The 22,064-nt window shown below is 38.8% G+C and overlaps 1 protein-coding gene across 3 annotated transcripts; it reads right to left on the bottom strand.

Moving 5' to 3' along the window:
- Positions 1 to 310: 310 nt before the first annotated feature.
- On the bottom strand, positions 311 to 20,029 carry stxbp2 (syntaxin binding protein 2). 3 transcript variants are annotated; one of them, XM_080044286.1, is made up of 19 exons: positions 19,968 to 20,029; positions 15,608 to 15,657; positions 15,458 to 15,539; positions 12,437 to 12,513; positions 12,242 to 12,317; positions 11,822 to 11,925; positions 8,500 to 8,648; positions 8,332 to 8,416; positions 7,660 to 7,790; positions 7,440 to 7,547; positions 6,901 to 6,958; positions 6,717 to 6,782; positions 6,199 to 6,279; positions 4,094 to 4,235; positions 3,771 to 3,877; positions 3,571 to 3,669; positions 3,382 to 3,467; positions 2,245 to 2,405; positions 311 to 2,158 (listed from the first exon to the last, which is right to left on the bottom strand). In XM_080044286.1, exons 1-19 carry the CDS (start codon positions 20,002 to 20,004, stop codon positions 2,079 to 2,081), a joined length of 1,779 nt encoding a protein of 592 aa, XP_079900412.1. In that variant the 5' UTR covers positions 20,005 to 20,029; the 3' UTR covers positions 311 to 2,078. The 3 variants fall into 3 exon arrangements, with proteins under 3 accessions (XP_079900412.1, XP_079900414.1, XP_079900413.1); XM_080044288.1 differs by having other exon boundaries at positions 2,245 to 2,304; XM_080044287.1 differs by lacking the exon at positions 15,458 to 15,539 and having other exon boundaries at positions 19,968 to 20,011.
- Between the last annotated feature and the right edge of the window lie 2,035 nt (positions 20,030 to 22,064).

The raw sequence follows: 22,064 nt of genomic DNA, 5'->3' as shown, positions 1-22,064 counted from the left end.
CAAGAGCCAAAACAACTCAACAGGATGACTAAAGGTTCTTCTTTCACACAAATGTCCAGGTTTTTCAAAAATCGCAAGTAATTTTTCAGCATTTAAGCCAATTATTTATATACACAATGGTCTAGGACAAAAGTAGACCTCAGAAAACAAAGGCCTAATGTGTTCTGAACATTTCCATATGAAACACTTTGGTATAATTTATCTTCTTGCACATTTGAAATAGGTATTTATAGAAGTATGTAAAATCGGAGAAAATACCCCTAGACCTCAGAGGGTTAAAAGTCCTCTGAAATACCAGGCACGATTTAAAGTGAATATTAGGTTTCTTTTATTACTAATTTTTAACAACAAAGAAACAAACACCCACCACACTTGCTCCCAGTATTAAGAACATGGTAAATGTTCAAGATTTCACCAGACATTTTGTCGAAGGTTACATTTCCCAGATATGGAAAATAATAAAAGGTACCCAGAGAAAAACAATGAGGAATTCCACACTAAATATCACTTAATATACGATACATACTTATTTTGACTTTAATTTTGATCTACATTAGAATAGAAAAATCCAGATTGGAGTACAAAATTTGGGGAAATTAAATATATCTTGTAACAAAAATATGAATTTGAATGAGAATAGGAAAATAATCCGTGTACCTTCCGTTCAATCCATACCCGTTTGGAAATCAAAACACGAAAAACAAAAAAAAAAAACAGTTTGATTTCATTTTTTAATTATTTGTTTCATTTGGAAAAAATAAAAAACTGACTGTTTATTCAAAATATGCCTGTAAAACATGAATTGATTGTCATTTCTTATTTTTGATTTTCCATGTCGCCCTTTACATACGAAAATGGGAAAGGAGACAAACAGAAAATGTAAAAAATTTGCATTTTAATTTTTGAAGTTCCAAATAATAATGTATATTAATCAGCGGGTTAAACTGTGTCCCGCTGCCACAATGCCACGAGCTATGTGCGGCCAGCGCCGTGATGGCTCTGACCCATAGACTGATCCAGATCAAAACGGGACAAACCACCGAATGTTTAATCTTTTTTGAGAGGGGAAACATATTTTGGCTGGCTGCCAAAGGCTGCTATGTCATTGTCTGTCATAGGCTACCATCAAGAGCCTTATTTTACAAAATGCTCAATTCAGATAGCCTATAGCCTAAACGTGGACAAAATATAGCCTAGACAAGTTTCTTCTTTCCTCGACACACACACGCGCCCCCTTAAACTGGGCGATTCCCCACTTTGACTCGGCAAGTGAAGTGAAGACGGGAAAAAAGAGAGAGAGACGACGATCGCCTCAGACGCAATTTTCACTCGTGGACCTAACCAATAGAAATGCTTTCATATGCAGCTGTCTGCACTGGGGCTCATGCCTCAGCTGTATCAATAACATTATCAATAATGTAGGATGTGTCCCTCAGTTCCCAGTGCGATGCTGACGTCTGCACGTAATCGGTGATTAATGAATGAAGAGTAAAACAAACATGTATTAGATGATTATGAGACCCAAGGCAATTGCCTACCTTTACGCAAATGTTAAGTTTGCCTCAGGACACGCACGCACGCACGCCACGCGTGTGCATGCACTTCTTTCACTAATTGAAACATGTATTTTTCAAAATCAACATTTAGGCCATTATTCGCATATTTGATTTCCTGGTCATGAATTGTGATTAAAAATGGATAAAAACGTGTTTTAGTACAATATATAATGTAGATGAGAGGATGATTATTAAAAAAACAGGTCACTTAGTTTTTCGTGTTTTGATTTCCAAACGGATATGGATTGAACGGAAGGTACACGGATTGAAAATAATCAAAAAAATGAATAATGTTTAATTAGATATTTGAATATAATTGCAATCACATACACAACCCAATTCACAACAAACAATAAAAGGAAATTCATTTAGACGTAAAACATCTAAAAAAGAAAAAATAAGAATCACGTTTCCTTCCATGGCCACATCTAAGATATCTGTTCATATAAGACCTCATAGACACTGTGACAGTTGATCAGCAATCATCATCTAAAATAAAGGCTGCTTTTCCCTGTTCCAGGTCTAACTATCAGGATTAGGAACTTGGTCCAGACTCTTCAGGTCATTGAGGAAGCTGGTTGGAGTCAGAATGTGAGATGACCCTGTCCAAGAGGAAAATAGTGTTAATAGAAAAAGAGCACTTGAATGCTTAAAAAAAAAAAAAGCCTCCACAACAGGGATCACTTACCAATCAGAACTTCCCACTTCCCATCAGTGGCTCGAGTGACTTCATAGGCAGAGCGCATTTCTGAGTGTGACAGACCACCAATTACAAATATAATAAGCCGAGGGCCAGAGCGATATTCTGTTGGAGATTTATTTTTGTGCCAGTGTCCAAACCGTGCACTGCTGTAAAAGAATAAAAACAATAATTGGGCAACAAGTAATCATTGGTTAAATTTAGGCCTGATTATTTACAGACGGTTTCATTACTATTAAATTAATATCTATCAATAATCATTCATTTCCAATATGCAAACACTTCAAATAGTACGCAATCCTCCCCCTTGATATGATTTTAACTTAATATTGACCCAAGTAAATAAATGTGAGAGTAAAATAATCAATCAATCAATCAATCAATCAATCTAATCATTTAATGAGTCCTATTGGTATCATGTCAGAACATACAACTTTTCCCACATTGAGGCAAATCACAATCATCACAATCAGTTGGGGATGTTTGAGGAAGAGGAGAGTGCAAGCAGCCCTGTTGGTCAAACACTAAGACTAAGTTTACATTGCACTTATTGGAATTATTTGCTTACCTCTGCTAATCAGTTTCATAAGAAAAAAATAAAGCCTCTTTCTCAAGTGCCATATCTGTTATTTTTTTCAATAGCCAGCCCTATAAAGCCAGCCTATACTGTATAGTGTTGATATTAATGACTACTCAGTTTTATTTCTGCACTTTACTAAAAGAGGAAGTAGACATTATGGAATTATGTGCATTATGCAGATTATGAGTCTCAGGACCATGAAAGTGGTTTGTGTAAGCACTATCATCATGACAGGAATTCCACGTGGGATTAAAGAGTGTTCAAAGTAAACACTGGCTAAGTTTCACCTTTTCAACTCTTTGTCAAAAGGTTACAGGGATAAAAGCTTTCATTTGATAACATTCATTTGTCTGTTACCCCAGTTGACATGTTTGGTGCTTTAAATATAAGCTAATTTTTTTTTATATTTTTTTCAAATATTGCCTTGGAACATAAGAGATATTTTTCTAGCTATCATGTTTATTTATGTATCATGAATTCTATTGAAGTAACAATGTGCTTTTCTTTTACATGATAAATATATATTTTCTGTTTTCAGAACCAACCTGACTGCAGTCTGAGTTGTGTTGATGGGAGCAGGATCAGAGATGAAAGGCCACTGGTTCCGGTCCAGTTTGTCCTCTATGGCATTCTGTGATAAACACAACGAGAGTAAAAAAAAAAATTAAATAAAAGACAGCAAAACTGAACAGGTGTGCCAACAGCACCAGATCCATAAATATCGGCTTTAATACCTCCATGACATCTTTGATGACGGGTGTCCATCTAGAGAGCTGATACGTGCTCTCTGTGCGCTCCTTCCTCTCTGGCAGTGTTTTCCCAGCATTGCGGCCCTAAAAAAACAACATTTACAGTATGTAAAAAAAAAAACTCAAGGAGTACATTTATATATCAATAACATTAAAACTAACCAAACTGCAAACAAGAGATTTACCCCAGTTATGATGTTACAGCCCAGGTTCTGCAGGTTGGTGATGATGTTGCTCTCAGCCTGTATGTTTGCATGCTGGATGAGCTTGGCAAGGTTCTCTTCCCCAATGCCTACAGGGATAACCAAACTCCATATTTTAAAACGGTGAGGGCAATGATTAAGATAACACTTGATTGATTCTTGGCTATTTGTACATATCAGAGCTTTTAGGTCATGTTAAGCCATCAAATTAAAATTCATACACACAAGTACTCTATTCTGCAGCAAAAGAACATTGGGTTTAAAATGTTAAATTAGTTCATATAGAGAGTTTTGACATGTCACACCTTTTTTCTTGTGGAATATGAACAGCAATATGATGCGGATTTTGTCATAGGCATCAATTTCATTGTTGAGGAGCACAGGAACAATGCTCTTCATGGCATCCTTCAGAGCTTCCCCTTCTGCATTTGCTCCTATTGCCAGGTCCTGTGTAAAACACCCATGGTTAATGATTAACTACAACTGGAATCTGAATAGCCAATTACGACATAAATCAGCTGACCGTTAACTCCCAGGGGACTTTCCTTTCCACCTTATTCTATTTATTTGCCTACAATTCTCTTTCATGGTTATACTATGATTTCTAGAATAGTGCATTAACACTATTGCTCGGACACTTTCACTAAATAACTTAAAAGGTGGAGTCAGCAATTATGGAGAATGCCTGTTGTCAAAATCACTTTGTCAAAATCAGTGAATATCTCTTCGCAATCTGCTCCCTGTCTGTACAGTGTGAACAAAGAAAAAAATCCATTGTTAATACACAGCCTAGGCTTTGTAAATATGCATGTTGCTAGCTTCGTTTACAGAGCATAAGCTGTGTATTAACACCAGATTTTTTTCCATCTCACACACAGTGCGGAGAGGTATCGTGAGGAACAAAACGTTATTTCGACTACAATCATTATCCAGAATTGCTAAATCCACCTTTAAAAAAGGTGCTTAATTAATGGCATCGCATTTACTGTGGACTCAGACTGCTATTTAAAATAAGTTTAGAATATTCACAACATTTTCAAAAAAACAAAAGAACAATCCATGGTTGCATAGTAAACTCCTAAAGTTGCATTTGTATCCATTGAGAATTCCAAAAATAATGACAAATATTGGCCACTTAACTTATATTAGGCTTTAATACTTACATCTAGTTTTGGGATTTCCCTTTAATGCAATCCTAGACACGGTGTGACCTCCTTTAAACCTCTTGCTAAGCTTTATGATGAATTTGGACTAAGCTTTGTTAAGGCCAATAAAACAAATACAATTGAGAGTAAAAAAACTGGAGAGTGGCTGGGAGAGCAGATACATACATATACTTGTACTGGACTGCATAAAAAAATGTACAACACTTAAACACATGACGGCTGACAGAGTTGCTGTTTGGATCACACTGTCCAGCTTAGAGCCAAAACATGCCGATTAGAAGAGGCAGCTTTCAGACCTCCTGTCAATCCATTAGTGCATTTAAGTGATTCACTCATACAAAAAGACACCATTAACACTTGCATCTTATAAAGCCACAACCATGCATATAGCTTATCATTGCATGTGTGCTTGTGACTCATGATACAGGACTAAATGGGAGACAAAGCATTTCAAGTACATACAAACAACACACTGGGGATTGGCACTGGTCTGGACTGTGGCTTCATCCCAGGCTCATGGTGATAGATTTATTTCTACATTACCAAGTAGTACGTCAGGGAAGTATTATTAAATGCCTTTGCACTCAGTAATGACATAGCAGCTCCTTCCGCATTTCCGTAGATATGTGGGTGTTAATGTCCGGTCCCAAGCTTCTTATGCAATATTATGATTACAATTCTCCATTAAATATCACCACACCATGCCAGGGGCATTTTAACATATCCCAACGGAGCTATAAATAAAGACACCATCATGCCGGAGTCACTTAGAGTGCAGATGAGTGGGACCAAGTATATCCACCTCAGACATTCTCTCTAAGATACTTACTGTCAGCAACTTACACAGTGGGACATTAAAGTGATCCCGTGATAGAAAAGCTGCAGGCTGACCGGCTATTGTGCCAACAATAGATGAACAGACAAATTCCAAAAACATTAAGTTAAATGGCTCAATGGTCATCTATGAGTGCCTTCCACTTCAGGGTTCAACAGAACATTATCATGTTTCTCTTTATACCTCTAAGTGCAGATGTACAGGACAACTATAGCGTCACTCATTGCCATGTATCTGTAGATGAAATGGACCTTAAATCATTACAACAATTGTTTTATTTCTTAAATCTATCAGAGTTTTGGTTGCTACAATGACAGCGCTTTTTGTGTCACATTTTCCCTAAGTCAAAATGTCAATGATACTGTCATTACATAGTTTATTTGATTGTAAACCCAACAAGAAAACTAACCTGTTCCACTTCACAAAGCTTATCAAGAGAGGCCTTGAATTTCTTCATGCAAGCTTCGGCTAGGTGCAAGTGAGTAGAGTACTGTGAATGAAGATGAATTATTGTTATTCGTGATTTGTTATTATTTAAATTATTAGTAATTAATTAATCTGTTTAAATCATCAAATGATATTTAAAGCATATTAATCTTTTTCTTTCTTTTTTTTTCAACAAATTTGAAAATTAAGTTAGACACGATTGTTAAAATCGACAGTCAATGGATGGGCAAAACATTCTAGAATGTGGGCAAATTCAGATATGTTCAAACTACAGCTAGGCTAAGCAAGAGCAAACTAGTAAATCTAATAGTTTTCAATTTACTGACTGTAGTGTCTCCAAATAAAATATTTTCAAAATACACACTGAAGGAAATATTCCCTGTTGTCATTAGTTAGGTCTTAATCTTTAACAGACAACAGTCCCTTATAAGGAAAGTTTATTCACTAGATGGTGATACTAAAAGTCTTGGTTCCACTCACAACACTCAGCTCCTTCTGATACTGAGGCATCTTCTTTAACATCTGGGAGAGATCTTTGATGTTAGCCTGAAACCAAAAACATATTTACCAACTTGCATCATTAAATGAAAACACTGTTCCCCTTATATACTGGACATCTGACATAATAAATGAAGCAGAATGAGTACTGCACATGATCACTCACATTGTCAGTGCACATTCTCTTGCTCTCACAAAAGGTGCGAAGAAGCTCTGTCACTTTCCTGTGAGAATGAGTTTAAAAAAAATTATTAGTCACCAATGCTTTCTTTACTAACCTTCTGCCTGGGAACATTAACTGTAATTATATAATATAAGTTATAATTATAACTTAGGAACCAAATTGTAATTTTAGTTAAGATTTTTACCAACAGGATCAAAATTCGAACCAATTGTTACATAAACACGTAATCAAACAGTACATCCTCAAAGGCTCATTTGATAATGCACATAAAAAGAGCCAACTTTTTTACATTAACAGACAGAACATATTGTACAGAATCTTTTTGGACAAAGGGCTACCACATGATTCTAAAAAAATTATTGAGTCTGATCATGATTTTACACCAAATATAATGCTCTAAAATGTAACTTATAACTTAATGTTTTGGCAGAGTATCATATAAAATGTATGGATGACCAGGACTTGGGAAGGATGTTAATGGAGATATGACAGATATACACATCTAGTTGTGACAGACTTACTTAGTGACATCTGCAATGTGCATGTGTCTCAGCTGAACCCAGAGCTCATCATCTTCATCCAACAACACTTCTCTCTCTTTTGAATTCCCAATGCCCGTTGTCTGATAACTTCATCAAATAAAAAAGCACAAAGGAGTATGAACGACAGGTGTGCCCAAGACATACAGACTGACCCAGCAAAGCAAATGTCAAGCAGCAGATATATAACATCTTCACTCACGCATAGATGTCCTGTTTGATATCGATCAAATCGTAGGCCATTGCCTGCAGGGTCAGCTCATGTAGGATTGGTGAGATGGGATCAAACCCACGATCAACAATCAGAAGCTGGGACCGCGCCTTATCTGGACCCTAAAAACAATGAACAACATTCTAATATCACCATGTACTTCTAATCAAATCTCTGATTTACTTAACAGATGCACAATAAATGATGATGTAGCCTGCAGTACACATGTAATATAGGGCCCCGCAATTGTTTTTTTGTGAATCTGTCACATCCTTCAGCAAGCTTGTGGGTCAAGTATAGTGAACAATAAAGAGAATGCTAAGGCAGCACAAGATTTAAGGTGTGAACAGTAATACATGCCTCTTAAGGCCCATCGCAGGAGCAAGGAATATTCAGCTAAGAAAGACAGAAAAGTGGAAAAGAAAAGGGAAAGATCCAGCAAAGTGTGAACAAATAACCAACACAAAATAAACCCAGAAACCACATATATGCCCACACCCTGTAAAGTTGAAGTGCAAAAGAAAGTGTATTCTCTTATACAGAAACGATGGTTGACCAGAAAAAAGCAGTATAAGAATTACGTTCACCAAATGTAATACATCATTAATACAGCAGTAGAGCACATCAGAAGTGTTGTAGTTGGTGGTATTTGTAGTTCCTAACCTCTCCCATGCTCGGGTTGTCAGCTTTGTGAGCCGTGAGGTGCTGGTATACCTCATCAGCCAGTCTAGCATTCTCCTCTGGTCCCCTTAGAGAGAGATAAATACAAAATCAATCAGCACATTTTAAAGCAAACTTATTGAACTTCACTTCAGTGCAAGGCCTTCCTACTTGCGGTAACGGATTGCAGGGTACTCCTTAAGTGTATCACACAGGGTAGCGATCTGCTCTGCCAGATTCTCTATCATTTTGTCTCTTCCTTCATTTGGCTTAGAACTATAGAAGGAGAACAGCGAGGTTGGGTCATCCAGGGAGAATACCTGCATGGGCGATGAGAGGGATTGAAGTTTGCCTCAGTTTAGCATATAATCTGTGACAACAATCAAGCTGCACTATTTAAATCTTTACCTTAACAATGGAATTATTTATGTGAAAGGTATAACTCATAGAAGCAACATAGAATTAACAGTTCCTCGAAGCTCTAGTGACATTTATTTTATTTTTTATTTTTTTTTAGATATTTTTTTGGCATTTTTATGCTTTATTGACAGTGCAGAGAGACAGAGGTGAAATGGGGCAGAGAGGGGAGTGACATGCAGAGAACGACCGCGGGTGGGAATCGAACCCGGATCTGCTGCTGGGCCCGGCCCGGGAGGGGGACGCCTTACCAACTGAGCTAAAGGCGCCCCCAGCTCTAGTGACATTTTTAACATCTAATTTTTTTTATACAGCGTGCATCTATAAACAACAGTGACTTAAACTGGTCAGGGCCGAGCATTTAGAGGAGGAAAGGGAAGTAGCAGAGGACAAAGAAGAGGGACAGGAGAAAAATTAAAATACACAAGGGTTCTGTCAGCAGAAATGTCAAACGGAGACATTCCTGACATCATGTTGAGTAAGTCCAACACACAGGCCTCCTGTTTAAGTGAGCACTGGTGAGTAGCGTGCAGGGGAAACCAGTATCCACCTTGTTGAGCTACAGCTCCTCTAAGAAGTCTGGCTGATTTAATAACATGACTTTACTGGAACTGAACTGATCTTTAATTTGAATCCTGAGTGTTGATGCAAAGACACATCTAGAACATGCAGGGCAGGTGTCCACAGCACAGGCTCAGGGAGCTTTTATCTGGGTGAAGACACAACTGGCTTCACGACATTAATGCTGGGCTTACACTACATGACTTTTCACGCGATTTGACAGTCTCAGACAATCTTCCAATGTCGGACTGAAATCACAGAAGTCGTGCTGGAGTTGTGGCGCGCGCACGTAGTCTCAGTCGTTTGGTGTAAGGTGGTCATCCTACCCGATTTCTGCCAGTCTTCTTCCCGTCTTGACGTTCCGACATTATCAAACATGTTTGATATTATCGCTAGTCTTAGGGGGTTGGCTCAAGCGAAATGACGTAAACACTGTCACACTCTCGCATGCACCAAGCACGACACAGGAGGAGCGGCATTAGTCGCGACTTGTGTCCCCCTGTGCAGGGACTTATTTCGGACACTTTTTCCTTGAAGCCTCGGTGGAGAACCAGGCTGACAGCCGCAAACCTTAACACTTTACCGTCAAATACAGGGTTAGGAGTTAAAGTTATTGGGGGACGAGATCAGCAAATAAAGATGGTCAAATAACTAAAGGAAGTCCCCCGCTCGGAATATTGAATTAACCTTTTTTTAATTAAATAATCACTATCGCGTTTGCAGATATATTAATAGTAATAATCTTAATATAATATTAATCTCAAAAGAAATCTAGTTGTAGTCTTGCAATATGAGACCCCCTGTCTTTTCAAAATCTCACTCTGTGACTGAAAACTAATGACTAGTTGTCTTCAGGTGTGAGTTGATTGTCTTTAGATGTAAGAGGGTTTCAGTCTTCAGTCTTTTCAAAGTCCTCTAGTGTAAGCCCAGCATTAGTAGACAATGGGCAGGACTGCATGATAACGCAGAACAGTGTTTCCCACAGGATTTTTTTTCAGCATTGGTGGCGTGGTCCCCGAACCTCCTAGGGGTGTCCGGGGGCATGCCCCCCGGCCGATTTTTTTTTGTACCCTTTACATTTGAATGCATGGATCTAGTGCACTTTGAGAGGAGAATATGCACTTATTTCTATTTAGATAGATGGGATTATTGGTGTTGTAACTTTGCCTTTTGTGTCTTTATTTACAGATTTTGAAATTTTTGTATAGAAATTAATATTTAAACACAAAATGCCACAACGAAGAAATGATTTGCACAATTTATTTACAGTTCTTGCCTAATGCTTAAACCAGACCTGCAAACTCAGAAAGAGGTGAAAAAGGTGACAAACACCCGACCCCTCTAGACGACTCGGTAAATCGGGGGGGGGGGGGGGGGGGGTTTCCTTTATTTTGTTTTTTGGGGACATGGGACTAGACGAAACGCCCCCTTGTTGATGCGGAACAAGGGGGCGTTTGACGTTCCATAGCCTACGTTCTAAACATGCGACCATGTTAGCAGTTGAAGGACGTGTGTTTAACATTAACCACGGCGGCCCGATGTCCTGTAAAAATCACCAAATAAAAGGAACGGCATATAATCTAGCTGATCATAAGGTCCGCTGCTCAATCCAAACCCCCACGCTTCATTTTGCAGAGTTTATGAGTCTATTTCTGCCCGGGGGAAGTTGTACAATGACGTAGGAAAGCTAGGCTAAGCTAGGCTGCGACCGGATCGCCGCCGCTATTATTATCCTGAAGTCTGAGCGTATATCCACACTATATTTCTGTCTACAGTAACGTGACTTCACACACTGTGTGTATGTGTATGTCTGAATGGCAGAGCACTGCCCCCAAAGAGACTCGCTCACAGCCAACCTGTCACACACACACACACACACACACACACACACACACACACACACACACACACACACACACACACACACACACACACACACACACACACACACACACACACACACACACACACACACACACACACACACACACACACACACACACACACACACACACACACACACACACACACACACAGTTCACGCAGTGAGCCGAGTGATTTTGTCAGTTTGGTTAACTGTCCCAGAGATGTTGGACTCAGCGCGTAGCGAGATCAACCGGCACATCACGGGGACAATAAAATACGGCCCTCTTAGTGCAAGCCCCAGCACTCCTGCTCTCAATTCACCTGCCAGTGTTGTTGTAAAGCAGCTGACCGGCGTGGCGCTAAATTTTTACGTCACACTTGACGCTGCTTACAAGCACCTCTTTCATTCCGGAACGCTGTGTAATAGGGGCTACTGATGCGCCAGCAGGCCGGCGTTGCTTGGTTCTGTGTAAATAACACCTAACCAAGCTGAGCCAGCAAATTGCCGCTCTTTCGTTCCGTCAATATGCTGCAATCTCTGTGTAAAAGGGGCTTCTGATGCACTTCTGCATTAAGAAGAAGGACAATATTAATGCTGGCAAGAACAGCTCTGCTGCTCGGCTCCTAATAAGAAAAGCTCATTGCCTACCTGAGACTCATATGGCAGGAAAGCAACATTGATCTCTTTTAAGGTCTTAACGACCTTGGAAACTCTGGATCTCCCAATCTCTGCAAAGAGTCCATCTGGACAAGCTACGGGAAAGAAAGAAAAAAAATTACAAATGGCAATAGCTAAATGTCATTATTTGATATATTATGAAACGTTAAATGTTTCGACCAGTACAATTAAAAATATCTGATTGATCAATAAACTCACACACACACACACACACACACACACACACACACACACACACACACACACACACACACACACACACACACACACACACACACACACACACACACACACACACACACACACACACACACACACACACACACACACACACACACACACACACACACACACACACACACACACACACACACACACACACACACTTACTGTCAGTGAAGAAGATGTGTGCTGCTTTGTAAGTAAAGGCAGAGTCTTTGAAGTCGTTAATGAGAGCACGAACTGACTGCAATTAAAACAAACAAATATTTTTTTAAAGATTAAGAATATAATAAATGAAATCACAATGAACACAGAATATCTTAATATTATAGAGGGAACTATAAAGAGAAGGCAACAGCCGACCTTCTCCACAGGTGAGATCAAATAAATGGCCTCCAAACTAGAGATGGGCTCCCTTCGTTTATTGATGTCCTCCACAACTGAAAAGAAGAAAACACAAGACCAATATCACATCATCAACATCTTCATCATGTACAGTGAAATACATTGATATAATGTACAAGCTGCAGGATCAAAAAGGGGGAATGCTGGCATTCATTACAAGTGTGTGTGGAACTCTTCCTGGGGAAATTCACACATTTGGTTCCAGGTTTACCAAGGATAGTGAAACGCAAGATTGATTGAAATCGTTAAAATAAAGGGGCTTTGAATGGACTGCATCTCTTTAATTTTTGTCAAATCGATCAGTGACTATTTATGCCCCTCGTAACAGTTAGCATTGTCAAATTAAGACAGATTACAGCCATCACTAATACCCTTTTCCCATCAAAATGAGTGGGTCGACGCGGCTTTTTAAACATGGGTTGACGCTGCTTGAAATAGTGAGTTAGAGAGAGAGAAGAGAGAGCTTTATTTCTATAGTTTTTACATTGACCATTAGGCTACTGACTATAGCAGCCTGCAGGTTTTTTACTGGCGTGTCAGACTCACTGCCTCGGTGAGGTGTGTAACTTGTGACACCGTCACATTAAATCACTGTGTCATTCTGAATAGATTCTAAAGGAAAGAGATGTAGTAGGCATTGTTGTATGAGATGCTGAAGTATAATGAAACAAGCAGATGTAGGAAACTGTCCTTTATATTTCACAATTGTTCATATTATAAACTAAAAAAATTAGTTAAAGCAAGTCAATTTACAGTAACGATATTAAGCTGAGACAGACTCCATGTTCCCTTCTCTTTCCAGACGGCTGGCATTATGAGCGCTGCGCTGTTACGCAGCTTAATAAAGTCACTGAAGATGACAAGGCCTATATAAAAGTTTAAACCCCAAACTATAGGCTATATACAGTGCTCCTTGAAAGTATGTGAACCCTTAGCCTTTTGGAATTTTATTGGGTTTAACCATTATTAATTAATTTTTATCATTACCAGTATTTTTATATGAAATAATGTTTGTTTATCAATTCCACATTTTAATTTTCCAGAAATCAACTGTTAAAAATAATAAAACGGAAAAGGAAATCTCATAGGATCTCAGGAAGAGAGTTGTGATGCTGCACATTTGTCTGGGAGCAGCTATAAATTAGTTTAAAAAAGGTTTGCGCTCCATCGGTCCACCGTGAGGCAAATCATCTACAAATGGAGAGCTTTAAGAGTGACTGAACATCAGCCTAGAAGTGGACAAAAATATCCACAAGCGCCACAAAAAAAAGTGATTTTTCAAGTAAAAGCCAACCCAAACATTACATATTGTGATTTACAGACCATTTGCCACCACCATTCTTCACTTTGGAGAAGGTTTTTTTTGGTGGTAGGCAGAGTTGCGATTTCACCCAAACATGGCGGTTTTGGTTATGACCAAACAGTTACATTTTGGACTAATCTGTCCACAGAATAGACTTCCAGAAGACTTCAGTTATCTCCATCTGATCTCTGGTAAAGTTGTGACAGGCAGTTTTGTTCTTTTTTGAGAGCAGAGGCTTCTTCAGCAACCCTCCCATGAAAGCCATGTTGACTGAGTTTTCTTCTTATTGTGGAACCATGCACATCTGTCCAGATGCTGCAAGAGAGGTCATCAAATCACTAGATGTAATGTTTGGGTTAGCTTTTAACTGAAATTACTTTTCTTTTGGCGCTTGTGGATATTTTTGAAGGAAGTCCAGGCAGATGTTCAGTCACTCTTAAAGCTCTCCATTTGTAGATGATTTGGCTTATGGTGAACTGATGGAGCTCAAACTTGTTTTAAATAAATGTATAGCTGTCCCCAGACATAGCAACTCTCTTCCTGAGATCCTCTGAGATTTAATTTCCCTTTTAGCATGTCTGATCTGTATGGGTTCAGTTTGGTGGGCCTACACTGACCTGGTTTGATCTCTGTTTTATCTAGTGCCGCCCAATTTCTTCCCTGAAGATCTCTCATTACATTGGTCCATTTGATCACTCAATTTGGCCCACCTGATTGTGTTTACCTGCTCTATTTAAGTAATGCAGCTCAGGGTTCACAAACTTTTGCACATACAAAAGTTGGCAAATAATTAGTTTTTATTTCTTTTAACAATTGATTTCCGGAAGAAAAAAAATGTGGAATTGATGAACAAACATCTGTTATTTTATATATAAAATACAGGTAATGATGAAAATGAATGAATAATGGTTCAAATCAATAAAATTCCAAAAGGCTCCAGGGGTTCACATACTTTCAAGCAGCACTGTATATAAAAGTATCTTTACTCTTTCTGTCTCTTTCTCTCTTTTCTGTCCCGTATGATCTGCATAATAGCGGATGCACACGGGAACTGCAGGGCCTCAGTTGTTTGCGGTGCAGGTTTCTTTCATGTTTTTGCGGGTTGGTGTGGACGATCAGGTTAATAAATTATTGATATTATAGGTTTAGTCTTTTTAACACAGTCAGCGCCTCAGCTCAGCTGAGTCTCACGGCTTAAACACGACCTGAATGGTTATTGAACATAAACGGTAATCTGTCTGGTGGAGCACTTATTATTAATAAATAAAGACTATTGTTAGTAAACAAATGGCATGATACGTCAGAAATGAGCGCTTTGATCCTGGACTTGTGTTCCCACCGAGAAGCGGAGCTGAGCGAGGTGAGAAATACCCGTGTGTAGCCTAGCCTACTGCAGGGTCAACTGACCCGGATCTTAATGCAGGGTATTACCATTCCCATCGGACAGAAATGCCATATCGATGTAGGTTTTTTGGTCAGTGGGAAAGGGGTCTAAAAAGTGTCCAGGACAAGACTTCATGCATTTTAATGGAACTACCGAAACCATGCTCTAAGCATATACTGTCAATGTCTCAAGATTTCTTCATGAGAACAGTTTGAAAAGGATGGCAAAAGTTAGGCTCAAACTAATTTAGTGATATGTGTTTTTCAAATAGCATTGATGATCTCCCACTTACTGGTCACCCCCTCTGCCAAAATGTCAGACATCTTGCAGCAAGAGGAAATAATTCGCATGCTCATGTGATCCACAATAAGAACCTGAAAAAGATAAACAGGCGTTATAACAACATTGTAACAAGGGGGATTTTCAATTACTCAACTCTTACCTTCCATTCTCCATCCTTCTTTACACTCTTAATGACCCCGTTGAGGATTTCTGTAGAAGAGAAGAAAATGATTCATATATGATTACAAAACAAAATTATTTCTGAGCACACACAAAAGGGAGGTAAACAATTCAAACAGGTAACATGTTGTATTTGTAGCAATGATATTAATACAGTAATAACAGAAAATGCTGATTTTAAATCAGTATGAACATGATACCATAATCAATTTTATGCTATAGATTTGATTTTTTTCAGACAGCATTCAAATCACAATTCATACAACTCAGTATTGGGTAAATTCCACTCCATTAAGTATTATAAAGAATTACATTTAATCTATTGCACACTGGGGGCTAAAGAGTAACATTATGGATGTGTGGTTTAATCACTCTAGGGAGATACAAGGGCAAGTCAAATATAAAGTTGAAATGTTATGTTATTTTCTGTATGGAAGTACAGTCTGTTGGAATGACAATAAAATGAATCTTGAATCTATGTAATTTCACATACAAACAAAATGCTAACGGTTACAGATCTGTAGCAGTCTAAAACCCTCTAAAGCAGGAAACAGGAACAACCCCATATTTAGCACTTGTTTACCAACTCAGTTGGTTTGGTGCAACTTCCTTGTGCTATATTAGAGTGCATGAAGATCAGACAAAAGCATAGTTGTCCCAGTAACTTCATGGGCACACAACTACTAAGGTATGGTACTACAGGTGAAAACAAAAAAGGGGGTTTCCTGCAGTGTTTTACAATGGGTCACCTTGTTCAAAATGCTCTGAAATTAAATATGTACCTTTAAGGTAAACAAACAGAGGCTCTTTTATACAGGAAAGGCACTTTATTTAACGTGAGTATTGCAGGCCATCATCTACTCAGCAGGACGTAGGTGGCTTATCCCTCGTTTCCACCAAGTAGAGCGGTTCAGGTCGGACCGGTTATTTTGGCTTTCCATTTGTCAAAAGTTGGGTAGGGTACGGATATAAGCACACTCTAAACCGCTCCTATTTTCGGTACTCCTCCGTTGGGGTACCAGCCGCTTGAAAGGGTGCCGAAAAGGTGGAGCTACACATGCCGTCCGTTGATTGGTCGAAAGAATCATTTCCGCCGTGTGTAGTCACTTCGGCAAGAGTGAAGAGAGTCTTGTGTTTTGGCGAAAAATGTGATTAAATTAATCAGTGGGCTACACTGTGTGTCCCACTGCTACGATGTCAAGTAGCTGCCGCAGCCAGCGCTGTTCGCTCACTGTCTCTGTCGGCTTGTACCAAGCCCCATCTGTACATTTACCGGCGTGGTACACTCACAACACGGGGGGAATAAATATAGAAGCAGCTGGTGTGGCCAAGCAAAAACGAGAGACCGCTGGCTTGACCGATAGTTTGACCCAAATTCTGGCGGCGGCTATCGCAGTCCAGCCTAAACCCCGCCCCACCAGTAAGGGTAGGGTCGGCGGTGGAAACAACACAGAGATTCTTAAAAGCGAGCTGTCCCGCTCTGAGCCGCTCTGAGCCGCTCCGACCCGACCCGCTCTACTCGGTGGAAACAAGGCATTATTTAAGAAATACCATGACTTGCTGTGAGCCTTATTACCACATCAGTGCACTTGCTAATTAACATGATAATAACCTTGTCATGGGAATGGCACAAATATATTTGTACAATTTGTTATAAAGAAAAACATGAATGCTCTTCGTCTTCTTTTTACAAGCGTTGTTATCCATAGGTTATCCTTTCCAAAATAATATTTGGTGTTGGTGAAGTTGCTGAATATTTCAGAGTATAACTGGAAATAGGCCTACATTTATTTCTGTCAGGGCGGAAATATAATATAGGATATATATAATATATATATATAGCTTGTATTTAGGGTTGCAAAATTCCGGGAATTTTCAAAGTTAGAATTTATGGGAATTAATGGGAATAAATGTATTACATTTAAGGTTGGCCCTTACAGGCCCTAGCAACCCAAATGCACTAAATCCTTCGAACTATGTTATTTCAGTCCTGGTAAACATTCTAGACAGTAAACGCTTATTGAAACACACAACTTTGATATCATTATTGAGTTTTACTATTTTAGACCAGGTTTACAGAGGCTTTAGATTTTGAATATAGTTAGGGAAAATAATATATTTAAGCATCATCTTGACTAAAACAATCAGATTTCATGCAAGTAATGACAATGATAATGGATTGGATTTATATAGCGCTTTTCTCGCACTCAAAGCGCTTTTACAGGTATCCAGCTATCATTTATTCACACACAGTCATACCGGTGGTGGTAAACTACGTAGTAACTGACGGAAGTGTGGCTGCCATTCAGCGCCTACGGCCCCTCCGACCACCACCTCTCAGTCATACACATTCACACGAGGCAAGGTGGGTGAAGTGTCTTGCCCAAGGACACAACAACCATGACACAGGTGGCAGGGTGGGAATCGAACCGCCAACCCTCTGATCATTGGCTGACCCGCTCTACCACCTGAGCGACAGTCGCCCCGAGTACACTTGAGAATATCTATACTATTCCTAATCACATAGCACCCTGCTTACTGCATTGGTACTGAGGTCTCGTCCTCTACATGCACTGTGCATTCCTCCATCACATGGAGGGCGGGGGAATTTTACTTCATTTATTGAATGGGTGGGGTCGGGGGATGAGTAATATTTCACTCAACATTCATGTGTTTGTTGTTCAGTGAAATAATTGATTCTTCAATAAAATAACCCAATCTTGATAAAGCTCTACTTACAAATACATCTGTTGAAATGTAATGTATTTTTAAATTGGATGATTGTGCATGGATGTCTGCCTATGACAAAACATAATGTTTATAATTATTTATTTACTTTCCATCCTTTTGCAACCCTACTTGTATCAACACAGAATAAAAAAACATAAAACGGTCTACTTTAATTACCTTAGAGTAGCTGACATCAAGTTATGTAAAACTAAGTACCAGATGTTTGACTCGGACTTGGAATGCTAAACTTATCGCCATACTGAGAACTGGAAATCATGATCACTTTGAACTGGGGTTCACTAAAGCATACTATTATTTCCTAAATTTTAATATTGAACTATGAATTAATCAAATTTTACATGAAGGTACCAACATATTAAAATTCATGCAATATAACCTATTTTGGCTGGTACAAAATGCTGTATTGGGCCTTTTGACTGCTCTGAGTTTATTACATTAGCATTAACATCAGTGAGACAGGAGGAACCTGAATCATGCTTTACCTCAACTTGTGTGAAGACGTTTCAGCATCCGGTCAAGCTCGTGAGGCCTTTACCAGTGCCAGCATTCTAACCTAGTTTGAATATTTCCTAAGCCCAGCCTTAGAGCTCAACATGTGTTTTATATTAAAATAAGTGTCAATGTCAAAGAAACGAAGGAGCATATTCAAGCTCACAGAAATAAATAATATAGTTATTAATAATAGTGCAAAAGATTAGCATGTAGCCTACTTGTTGGTCTGCTCTTTGGATCCTGGCCGAGGCCAGGATAACTTGGTTACTTGTATGACCAGTACAAACCTATAGATTTAAGAAATTCTGCATTCAACCTACATTCTTGTTTTGTTCAACAATAAAAACCTTAACGCAGTGAAAAAGTTGTCTGTGTTCAAATACATTTTCCTTTTGACATTATACGTTTTTTAGAACACCTGAACCATAGCATATACATATTTAATTTCAAATGTTTCCATTACATGACTGAATATGTCTAAATGAAGATGAGTGATTAAATGTGGGCCTACTAATTAACCATAAACTTACTAAATAAATACTTTTAACGCATAATAGGATCTATGACGTCATAGAAACAGATGTTATTTGATAAACGAAATAATACACCTGATTTAATATTGAAATATAAGTTGCATTCAAAGTTGAGATATTGTTACTGTTTTGTTCCATTACTACATGCGAAGTTACTGAACTTCCCTTAGTTGAGCTCGCTAGCCTTAGCCTATAGCTTGCACTATCAACATTTCCAATAACAAAAGCCGCGACATTTCCCTCTTTTGCCAAATGTCACAACATCAACAAATATTGTTACCAACATATGCAACCTAGAATACTACTTTTAATTGTCATATTAATCCATGACTTAGTTGGCGATAGCGGTAGCCTATTTCCTTCTATAATGTTAACATTTTAAATGGTGCTGGAACAGGAAGAAACTTTAAGTGGACCAACGTCCCCAGGAGTGTTGTGTCATCATGACTAAAGACTCAATTTATTGAACTCCTGCGAGATCATTTCGAATAAGCTACCGTTCCCATTAACTAATAATAAACGTATGTCTATGTCAGACAAAGTTAAAACGACTATGTCACTTACTTTCTCCTACTACCGCCTTCAGCCCACTCGGTGCCATCTTTACAGCAATCCACTGGCTGCTCGGTCACTTCCTTGTTGTTAAAGCCTGTGTAGCGCAAGCGCATAGCTTTTGACGGGGAACGTCGCCCCCTATCGTCTGATATCACTACTGCGCTTCTGTCATCTTACCCTGCGTTCCGAATCGCATACTCTTTATTTTTTCTATTCATACTAGTACTACATCTGACAATAAAAATAATCTAGTTAGCATACATTAGGCATACTATTGGGACATACTTTTACTTATTTATTCCACCTTATCATTGCGCCTTGATCTTGCCTCTTGCTTTTCCATGCGTTCCAATACCCATACTTCCCTATTATTTAGTATGCCAGAAAAAGATTTAGGATGTCCCAATACATGCACGTCAATTGTGGTATGGTATGCTGAAAATAAATAAATGCCCCACTAACTCCAATAGCATTCTGGAGTATTCGTCTTTATTCTTGACATTTCTCGACATAATGAAAAAAAAATCTCCCTTATCTGATTTATTTTTTCTCCTGTGGCCCTGAAACTCTTCTGTAGGCTACTCTGGTATGTAGTGTAGTAAAAAGACTAAAACTCTTCTGTAGGCTACTCTGGTAGCCTATGTAGTGTAGTAAAAAGACTAAAACTCTTCTGTAGGCTACTCTGGTAGCCTATGTAGTGTAGTAAAAAGACTAAAACTCTTCTGTAGGCTACTCTGGTATGTAGTGTAGTAAAAAGAAAGAGTATGTGATTTGAAACGCAGGGTAAAAATCTCGACCATCCAACCGACCAATTTCTAACCATCCTAAATATGTCCACAAGAATCGGGACATCCTAAATCTTTTTTCTACGTAACTGAAAGGTAGACAGTTATGGGGATTGGAACGCAGGGGGTGTTGTAACCATACTGTTTGGTTGTAACACGTTGAAAAGTGGGAAATATCGGCTATGCATCATCAATTGTAATTTATTTTTGCTTTAAACAAACCTGTGTGTTTCATGGCCATTACTTCACTTTCACTGTAACTACTGTTTTTTTGGGGGTGGATTAGCTGGCCCAGAATCCTAGGCCTACAACGCCTCCTGTTGTGTACTGGTTGATTTTGACCAGTTTTGTCTCTGCAAAATGTGTTCACCTATGGCATCTAAACACACAAAATACCTTTCATTAAACTTTGCCCCTGTTATTTAGCTGTGATATGCCCATTGCCTTCACGACAAAAGAATGGTGTGACCACAATTACTTTATAAAATTGATTTCAGTCGCTGGTTCATGTTCTGTTACTTTTGTTCTTAAGGTCTTCAGACATTTATTTGTAATATGGTAAAGTTTTCATGTGTAGTTTTGGCCCACAGTTCTTCTATACTAAAACAATTATACCTATTAATTTCTACCAGGAACGCAAAACATTATTTTAGATCACTAGGCCTACTTAAAAATGTGACATGGTCTAAAAACACATGTCCTTGTTGTACAATTTTTGAAGAGTCATTAAAACACAATGTAATCTGTGGTTAATAAATAGCAACATGTTTCATCTGAGTTATTGTAGTTGAGCTCAGGTCAATGAGGCCTTTAGCCCATAAATAGCAAAAATAAGTAATTATGGATTGATAATCTGCCAATGAGGCGGTCATTATCACAGAGAAATCTATATCACAAAGGAAAAATAAGCCAATCACATCATGAAATACAACAATACTACAGGTGTGAATTGGTGAATGTGGTAAGAAATGTAAAGTAAAGGTCACGTGACTACGAGGCATGGCCTGGTAACTTTCCTCTGTAGGTGACAGACACTTCAAAGTGGGAGCTACCAAACAAATCATGGCAGACAAATAAACAGCAGACTGGGCTGTCCACCTGATCACAGAGGTCACTGGCTTTAAAGAATCGTTCAAACAAAGCTTTGATGAACTGAACGAATCGATTAATGGACTGAAAAAAGAAACACATGCCACCTTAAACAGAGTAATTAACATTGGCGCTATCTCCGTCCCCGCCCGGGACAATCAGAACCTCCTCGCCCTTACCTAATGCGGATGCTTAGGTGGAATGACAGACAGGCTATTCTGAAAGCTGCGGG

The sequence above is a fragment of the Ammodytes marinus genome (assembly GCF_949987685.1).
Source record: "Ammodytes marinus genome assembly, chromosome: 16".
NCBI classification, from domain to species: domain Eukaryota; kingdom Metazoa; phylum Chordata; class Actinopteri; order Uranoscopiformes; family Ammodytidae; genus Ammodytes; species Ammodytes marinus.
Note: the sequence above shows the minus strand (reverse complement) of the source record. Positions and strands in the feature narration are given on the sequence as shown.

Bases quoted from the DNA above. Each gene is read 5' to 3' on its own strand.
- stxbp2 (XM_080044286.1), bottom strand. From the start codon at position 20,004: ATGGCACCGAGTGGGCTGAAGGCGGTAGTAGGAGAAA. The intron at 3,670-3,770 runs GTAAATCTCTTG...TTGTTTTTTTAG, and splicing joins GCTGTAACATCATAACTGGG to GGCCGCAATGCTGGGAAAAC. The intron at 3,468-3,570 runs GTATTAAAGCCG...TGTTTATCACAG, and splicing joins TCATCAAAGATGTCATGGAG to AATGCCATAGAGGACAAACT.